Below are 9237 nucleotides of genomic sequence, written 5' to 3'. Positions count from 1 at the left end.
CATTTGAAAAATAGTTGTCTGATGGATCTTGCAGCCTCATAATACAGCTATTTGATTACTAAAAAGTAGCATTTTTCTCACCTCATCTATTTAGAATATATCTAAATATTGGGATTTTGCTGCTTATTAAATCAAAACTATGAAGTCTAAGCCCAACTGTGCTCAGAGTCCAAACTATAGCATAATGATATTTCATCCAACCAAAGAAGAGTTTAATGATTTTGATAAGTATATTGCCTACATGGAATCCCAAGGGGCACATAGAGCTGGCCTGGCCAAGGTAATTCCACCCAAGGAATGGAGAGCCAGGCAGTCCTATGATGATGTCAGTGACATCTTAATAGCCACTCCCCTGCAGCAGGTGGTCTCTGGGAAGGCAGGAATGTTCACTCAATACCACAAGAAGAAGAAAGCCATGACGGTGGGAGAGTATCACCTCCTGGCAAACAGTGAAAAGTATAGAACTCCCCCACACCTGAATTTTGAAGATCTGGAGAGAAAGTACTGGAAGAACCGCCTCTATGACTCACCAATTTATGGTGCTGACATCAGTGGCTCCTTATTTGATGAGAACACTAAAGAGTGGAACCTGGGACACCTGGGAACCATTCAGGACCTGTTGGAGCAGGAATGTGGAGTTGTCATTGAGGGTGTCAACACGCCCTACCTGTACTTTGGCATGTGGAAGACCACTTTTGCGTGGCACACGGAGGACATGGACCTTTACAGCATCAACTACTTGCACTTTGGGGAGCCCAAAACGTGGTACGCAGTGCCCCCTGAACACGGGCAGCGCCTGGAGCGCCTGGCCAGGGAGCTTTTCCCGGGCAGTTCCCAGGGCTGTGAGGCCTTCCTGAGGCACAAGGTGGCCCTCATCTCCCCCACAGTCCTCAAGGAGAATGGCATTCCCTTCAACCGCGTGACTCAGGAGGCTGGTGAGTTCATGGTGACATTTCCCTATGGCTACCACGCTGGCTTCAACCATGGCTTCAACTGTGCGGAGGCCATCAATTTCGCCACTCCGCGGTGGATTGATTATGGCAAAGTGGCGTCTCAGTGCAGCTGTGGGGAGGCCAGGGTCAGCTTCTCCATGGACGCCTTTGTGCGCATCCTGCAACCTGAGCGCTATGAGCTGTGGAAATGCGGGCAAGACAGGGCGGTAGTGGACCACACTGAGCCTACAGCGCCTGGTAGACAGGCGATGACCACCTGGAGGGACGTCCTTTCACGTAGGGAAGCTTCCCCCAGCCTGAAACATCTCCCACTCCGCCAGGCCTCACAATCTGCTCTGCCGGTGTCCGCCACTGGTGAGACCCACTGCAGTGCTCAGGTGTGCTCGATGCCCAACCTACCATCGGCAGCCAGAAGTGCTGCAGTTCAGCCTAGGGCCACAGCCCACAAATCCCAGGGGCCTGAAACAGCCCGGCCACCGACCCTGCATCCGTCAGTTCTGACTGGCAGACGTGGTCGTGGTCGTCGTCCTCGGGAAGTAAGGGTTCAGGAACAGACTTCTCAGGTTCCAGCCAAGAGACGCCTGGCTGCTGGCACAGCCAGCATAGCTCTGGACCCAGAGCTTCGGCTCAAAACTGCTCATGGAGATTTGATGATCAACCCTGAACCTGTAAGCCCTGGGCTGCAGCACCCTGCTATGACCCCTAAGCCCTGAGACTGCCTTTATAGCCTAGTGCTCTGCTGCATGGAAGTTTGCTGAGACAGGTCAAATGTACATCTTAGAACTCTGAGTTTGGGGAACACTGGTCCTGACGTGAGGGAGCCCTTGCTGCAATGCCCCTCCTGCACTGCTGAGACCCTGATAGTTATAAAATTTGGCATACTTTGTTCTTCCTCACTGATCTTGGACTATAGCAATTTCTGGATCTCCAGCTTAAGTATCATCCACTGGATACCTCTGGTGTCTTTGAGAACTAGGATCCACTGAGGTTGCTGAAACCTGATTTTCCCTAATCTCTCATCCTCCAAACCCATTGTGGATGATGATGCACTTGTGAAGAATCCAGAGCTCTGGTTCTCCTTCAGTTCTCTTCCCTTTCCCCACTCACACTTACCTTTCATGGAAAATGAGGCACTTTTGACCAATTAGGTTAATAGAGCACTGAAAAGAAGGTGATAAACCTTTTAAAATTTTGATGTATTTAAAATGTATTCTCATCCAGTATTTGTTCACAAGTATATTAAAGGTAATGGAACCAAAATGTTAAAATTTGACCTTATTTCTAATACTATAGTTTCAAACAATGGGGGCAGGTAGTGGAGTATATTCTTTTATGTGTGTTTCTTAATTGTTTCAAAACATTTTTTTTTTGTAGGCTAGTTACATTGTGTGGTGATGGTGAGTGGGTTTGGAGATGCACACTGAATTCTGGCTATCTTTTTGAGAGTTTTTTGTTTGCAACCATGTTTGAGGATGATATGCAGGGCAATGGAAGTTAAGTTGCTGGGAGAGATGATCAAGCATAGGAAAAACATTCTGTCACTTTACTGTGTTCTCTTCAAGTTTCTACTGACTTTTGAAAACTTTTATTATTTTTAAAAATGTTGTCCTAATTAGTTATACATGACAATAGTATATTTCACATTTCCCTTATTCAGCCCAATAAAAAAGTACACAAATCAATAAATGAGACAATTTCAGTTACTATTATGTGTTATGAGCTCCTGGTCAGGGAGAGCTTCACAGAGCAGAAGATATTTTTGAGGCCCAAATGAGAAAAAGGGAAGGTCCAGAGCAGCATTTTCCACTTTCACAGACCAACAAATGCAATAGACCTAATGTGGAGCTGGGTGATTCAGGTTTCTTAGGAACAGAGAGGAAGCTCATTTGTGTCTGGGGCATAGAAAGGAAGAAGAGGCAGGGCCAGAGTATGTGGGCCTTAAATGGTAAGTGTTTGATTCTTTCGCAACTTGAAAGGAGAAGGCATTCGAAGTTGAAAACAGCAGTTGACATGATATGATTTCTAAATTTCAATAATCAGCTTAGTCTTGTGAAAAATGTGCGGCTGGAATAGCAGCTAGACCATGTAGATAATACAAGTGAGAGTAATGCTGACTTAGACTTTATTGGTAGTATTGAAAATGCACACAGTGGACAAAAGCAGAATGTATTTTTGAAGTTGAAAGTGCTAGTTTTGATAGAGAAAAAAATATTTCAGAGAAGCAAGCCCCGCTCTACTCAGTAAAGGCATCCTCACTCCTCCCCACAGAATTTCAGTAAGGCTGTGGAACTGGAAGTACCAGGTAAAATAGAAGACAAGAGTTATAAAAAGTTGTTACATGTTTGAGGTCCCGAGTAAAGGCAGCAAAAGCCCATATCTTCATCCCTATCTCATCCAGGTGAGCAATTCTGTCTTTTCTAATGTTACAAGAGATGGAAAACCAGGCTGAGAGACTGAACTCAGGAACTCCAGGAACAGAGGAGAATGGGAGTGACATGCCTGACCTATAGGAGCATATTTTCTAGGGTTTCATGTGTGCTTAGGTTTATAAGAAATTGACAGTTTTCCAAAAAAACAGAAAGTCAATATTGAGATGGCGGGACCACAAGATTGAAGCTCACTGTATTTCCTTGAAAGGGAGCAGCCGTAGCGGGCTGCTGGGCCCCCAGTAGATCTCACATGAGAAACGATTGGATTTGTATCTGGTAAGGACTGAGAGATGGAGGTTTTTATTCCTTCCAATGAAGTTTTATTGCCCCTGGTGTGCAGGGACACAGGTTTCAGCTCCCAGTTCCTACAGCTGTGGAGAGATGCCTCACCCAAGGCCATGGCTCTTCTTAGGGAAGCCCATGTCCCATGACTGCTCCATGCTGAGGCATGAAAGTTTGGCCACCCTGCTCCACCTGGGACAACTCTGAAGGACCAGTTCAGATCACAGTTCCTTGTAGGATTGGCTGAGACTGTCTTTGAGCCTGAACCTGAGCTCTGCTTTTCCTTCTGCTTAACCCTGCCTCAGTCCCCTCCCTTTCCCCTGGCCATGTGTACCCCAAGGGCTCTTCTAAATAAATGCCCCTGGTGCTGAGCTCTTGAAGTCTGCTCCTAGGCAAGAAACTAGAACACCACTCTAGGTCTTGATTGAGAATGTGAAGGTCTGTGCCCCTGCTGACATCATCCTTCATTGCAAGGTTGTTCAGGGATGTGAGGAATTAGAAAATGCCAGATGATAATCTCTGCTTCCAATTCATGAACTTTTGTTTAACTCCTGGAGAAAACAGATGCCTCTGAGTACTAAAAGTCACAAGGATATGAGGCAAGTGTTGTGCCCTTGGCATGAGAAATCATTCCAATACCTACCCCTAGATTTAGTGGAAGTACTTCTCTTGAGAGGAACAATACCATATTTGGGGCAATCAACATGTGTGTCACAAGCTTGTGGCAATTGACAGTCACACAACCTCTTTGAAAAAACTGGCAATTTCTTATATACCTAAGCACACATGTAACACTAGAAAATATGCTCCTATAGATATTTACCAAATTCAGAAAATCAATTCAAATTCTGTGAACAATTCAAATGTCTCTGAACAGATGGATGGGAAAAATAAGAATTTATTGAAATATTATTCATCAGATGAATGGATAAAGAAAAGGTGGTATATATACACAATGAAGTACTACTCAGCTATAAAGAAGAATGGCTTTGTGCATGTACTGGTAAGTGGATAGAACTGGAGACTATCATGCTAAGTGAAATAAACCAATACCCCAAATCAAGGGTGAAATGTTTTCTCTAAGAAATGGAAGCTAACCCAAAATAATAAAAACAGAAGAAACATTAGTGGAGTAGGCAAAGGGTAATGAAGGGAAGAAAGGAAAGATGAGATAGGGAAAGGAAATGATTTTGACCTGATTTTTCTATGTACATGTATGAATATACCACAGTGAATGTCACCATCAATGTAAATACACAAAACACTAATTTTAAAAAATTAGTAAATAGCAGAAAGATTAGGGAAGGAAACAGGGGAGGGATGAGGGGACAGGAAGAGGAAGTACTGGGGACTGAATTAGAACAAATTATATTTCATGCACTTATGTCAAAATGAATTCTATTATGTATAACTAAAAAGAACCAGTAAAAAATTTTTAAAAAAATGATAAAAAAGAAATATGACTTAACAATCTAAAGGAATGAACCATGGCTCATGCTATAATAAATAGACATCAGAAACATGAGGTTGGGCTAAAAAAGTCATTTCCAAGAGAAAACAAGATTATGATTCTAGGGCTCAGGTTGTAGCTTGGTAGTTGAGCACTTGTTTGGCACATGTGAGGTAATGGATTAAATTCTCAGCACCACATATAAATAAATAAAGATTCATTGACGACTAAATATATATTTTAAAGATTATGATTCTATTTATATTCCTTTCAAGAATTGGCCAAACTGATCTGCAGTCATAGAAGCTAGCCAGTGGTTGTTTCTAATGGGGAGTGGGGACCGACTAGGAAGTCCAAGGAGGAAAGAATATTATAGGGTACTTGCCGAATCATCCTACATCATTTTTGGGTGATAACTGCATGGTTGTACTCATTTTGGATACTCACTGAAGACCTAAGATTTATGCATTTATTGTATTCTGAAGCAAACTGAGTAGTAGAAAGGATAATAGCAGAGAAAAAGTGAGAACTGTCTCAACAAACTTCATAAATCTGAGTTCCTAGGTTAGTGGAAGAAAAAATAGAAAGCAGCCCAATCCACAAAATCAAATGGGGATGAGAATTTACTACACCTAGTATGCCACTGGAGTGGGGAGTAAATTTGAGAAGTGCAAGAGGTTTTGTTGAAAATTTATTTGAGATGTTAGTAGTTGGTGGGTCAGCTCCATCAAATGATCATCCCAGCAAGTCCTTTACACCAATCTCAGTAGAAGTCCAGATGTTCTTGTTTTCCAAGTGAGAAATGGTAATTTTAAAATTTATTGGTAGAATTAGATGGTGGATATGGCAATGCAGAGAAATTTGGGAATTCCGAAAAGTGTCTTAAGACAGTAGCCTTGGCTAGCCTTCCTGTTTTGAACAACAGGTGCTGATTTCTTCTCATCATCTTTCAGTAATATCACACTTTCTTCCCAGATAGATAGATGCTGTGAGAAGTCTTTGCTTTTAAAAAAAATTTGGGGGAGGGGGGCTCTGAAAGACAAAAAAACATACGCACACAACTCATTTTTTGAAAATACTGTTTCCAATGCACTCCTATATTTTTACTCTGTAGCATTCATTAGTGTTCATTCCCAGTCTTTGCCCTATAAGTGCAAAGAAAGGCATATTAAACCAATTTCTAAATTAGTCTTCTGGAGATTCAAGAAGTGGAGGAGATCCTTCAAGAAATGTTATTCAGAATTATATGTTACTTGCTGTTGCCACACTCAATCTGAACACACTCATTCTTCTGAGTAAAACACACCTATATCTACCTGGTATGGCTTGGATGTAAGGTGTCCCCCAAAAGCACATGTGTGAGACAATGCAAGAAGGTGGGAGGAGAAATGACCAAATATAGCTTTCACCTACTAATCAGTGAATTAATCCCCTGGTAGAGATTAACTGACTGGTAACTGAAGTGGTAGGATGTGGCTGGAGGTGGTGGGAATTAGGGCGTGGCTTTGGTGTACATATCTGAATCTGGAGAGTGGAGTCTCTCTCTGCTTCTGGATCACTATGATGTGAACTGCTTCCCTCTGCCACACTAATCCACTATGATGTTTAGCCTCACCTTGAGCCCCAAGGAATGGAGCCCACCTTCTATGGACTAAGACCTCTGAAATTGTGAGCCCTCAAATAAATTCTTCCTTTTCTAGAATTGTTCTGGTTGGGTCATTTAGCAGCAAAAAAGCTGAGTCAATCACTACCTATTTGTACATATTCAATAAGTTTTTTCTATTTTGTAAAATCAAGAGGCATTGATTATGGGGCTGGGGATGTGGCTCAAGAGGTAGCGTCCTCGCCTGGCATGCGTGCAGCCCGTGTTCGATCCTCAGCACCACATACAAACAAAGTGATTAAAAAAATTATATATAGATAAGTGTAGAACTCTCTGTTATTTCTGCAAGATCTCTATTTTTAGGCTTTTCTTCACTTCTAAGAAATAATAAGCCCATTTTGTGGGTCAAACAGAAGCTGAACACCTGGGTTCATCAGAGACTCAAGCCTCTGCCAAGCTGGACCACCCTCTTCTCTCTTCTGGGTCTGTTTCCATGGGGGTTGTGGCCTCAGGGCTTGAGACTTGTCCCTGCTCCCCCCTCCCCTGCCCATGCATCCCCAGAGTACCAGGCACAGCAGCCTGTCTCCGGGCTACAGAAGTGCTTGTTATCCAGCCCAGAGATGCTGCTCCCCAGAGTTCCAAAGAAAGTTCCCAAGAACCCCCCACCCCCTCCTTCTTGAGTCTGTGTGGCCTAATTACATGGCAGATGTGTGAGTGGTGGATGACTTAGGAAAACTTTAAGCTCAGAAGGTGACCCTTCAGACTTCAGCTAAGAGGTGCCTGTTGATGGGCTTAAAGAGTATAGTTCTGGGCTCCCCAGCTCATCCCCTGTCTGAGGAGGGTGGCTTGTTGCACATGTCTACACTTCTGAGCCCTGATGGAAGGGCTCTGGCTGCTCCTGTGCGTCCATCTTAAAATCTTGGGGACTTCTAGTGAAAGACCCACCGATTCCCTGTCCAGGAAAGACGCACGAGGCACTGGCTGCAAACACATGAGGTTTATTCAGACACAGACGCCTGTGGGTGCTCAGCAAAACCTCAGCCGGAGCTTCGGTGAGCTGGCACACCGGGCTTTGGGGTACAGGTCTTTTATAGGGTCAAGGGGCAGGTTTCGCGCGCGCGGTAAGCAACAGGTTTCTTATTGGCTATTTTGAACCCAGCATATAGGTTACCTAAAGGGTAAAGTTATTTTTCATTTTATGTTTCTGGAATTACACCACATGACAGTTACATATGAGCACTCTGATTTTTCTGTTCCTGCTTATTAGCCCCTGTTTATTCAGGCATGCCCTGGAATCTGTTTTTCTGCTCTTTCCCAACCATCCTGTTTTTCCCTTTTCAATCGGTCACACTTAACTGATTATCTGAAAAACACATTGTCTGCAGGTTTGTGACGTGCCCTAATAATTTTGTAACTAAGCCTAAGGTTGCTGGGCTGGGGTCTTTCACTAGATGCTGATAATCTGATGCACCCTTGCAAGTACTTGCTGTCCCTGGACAACAGCATGGGAAATCTCCCTGGCAGTGTCTGACTAACTGTTTCCAATATTCTGACCTTAGAGATTTTCCAGGGGGTGCTGATGGGAATTGCACCCCCACCCTGAACCTAATTAAGGTTGTAGCAATGGATTATTTATGCCTATAGAATACTGTCCCCAAATGAGTTTTCCAGTATTTGTGGCACCTCTTTCTGATATACTGGGGTTAAAGTTAGATGGACTTGCATCTATGAATTCTGAATTATTTGCCATCAATCAATGGCCTGAAACTTCTAACTGTGGCTATTGGATATGCTGCCAAATGTGGCTGTGCCTCTTCCCTCAATCCTCAGAACCATAGAATTTCCCAACCAAGTGACAAGTCCCTAGTAATAATGACATAACAAAGTGAGGTGCACTAGCAATGAGAAAATAACAATTTGGAGCCATGAATAATCTGGCAACAATAGGATTGTATTGAGGCTGATTGAATAAAATTGTTCTTTCATTCATATCTCTCTCCACTATTATTTCTTCACTGAATGATCAATAAAGAAATATTTGCTGAGAGCCATAGCCAAGTAGGAATGACGCATGGCATTTTTGGTTGAAAGTTGACCCCAGCAAGTCATTGAGATGATAATGATTATGTTAAGATGCGCATTCAATTGGAGATTAGACCCCTGCTGTCTGCCTAGGCCTGCTACTTTGGAGCTCTGCAGGACTCCAGGAGAGTTCCCATTGGTTGGGAAAATGCGGTAGGAGGGAATTCCAGAGGAGGGGTTTCCTGTTGGAGTAGTGTGTGCTGGGAGAAGCTGTGTGCATGGTTCGCGGGAGAATTCCCGGGGAGCGTGTGTGGAGTGTGCTGGTGAAGTTCAGAAATAAAGTTTGTTCCTGCTTCAGTGGCTCGTGATTCTGTGCCCAGCCAGACTGCGGCAAATCTTTCATTTCCTTGGTGCAAAAACACCTGAATCCAGTATTCAGTTCTTGAATGAACTGGCAAGCTTGCAGATATTTATAATCTTACCTGAATGGCTCAAGTT

The 9237-nt window shown here is 43.4% G+C and overlaps 1 protein-coding gene across 1 annotated transcript; it reads left to right on the top strand.

Moving 5' to 3' along the window:
- Positions 1 to 136: 136 nt before the first annotated feature.
- Positions 137 to 2155, top strand: LOC143391222 (lysine-specific demethylase 4D). The gene has a single exon (XM_076843856.2). The coding sequence runs from the start codon at positions 140 to 142 to the stop codon at positions 1664 to 1666; it is 1527 nt and encodes a 508-aa protein (XP_076699971.2). The 5' UTR covers positions 137 to 139; the 3' UTR covers positions 1667 to 2155.
- The last annotated feature ends 7082 nt before the right edge of the window (positions 2156 to 9237 follow it).

This window comes from Callospermophilus lateralis, chromosome 2 (assembly GCF_048772815.1).
Source record: "Callospermophilus lateralis isolate mCalLat2 chromosome 2, mCalLat2.hap1, whole genome shotgun sequence".
Lineage (NCBI taxonomy): Eukaryota > Metazoa > Chordata > Mammalia > Rodentia > Sciuridae > Callospermophilus > Callospermophilus lateralis.
The sequence above is the reverse complement of the archived record's forward strand: the minus strand, read 5'-3'. Positions and strand labels throughout refer to the sequence as shown.

Coding starts and splice junctions, on each gene's coding strand:
- LOC143391222 (XM_076843856.2), top strand. CDS start 140: ATGAAGTCTAAGCCCAACTGTGCTCAGAGTCCAAACTATAGCATAATG.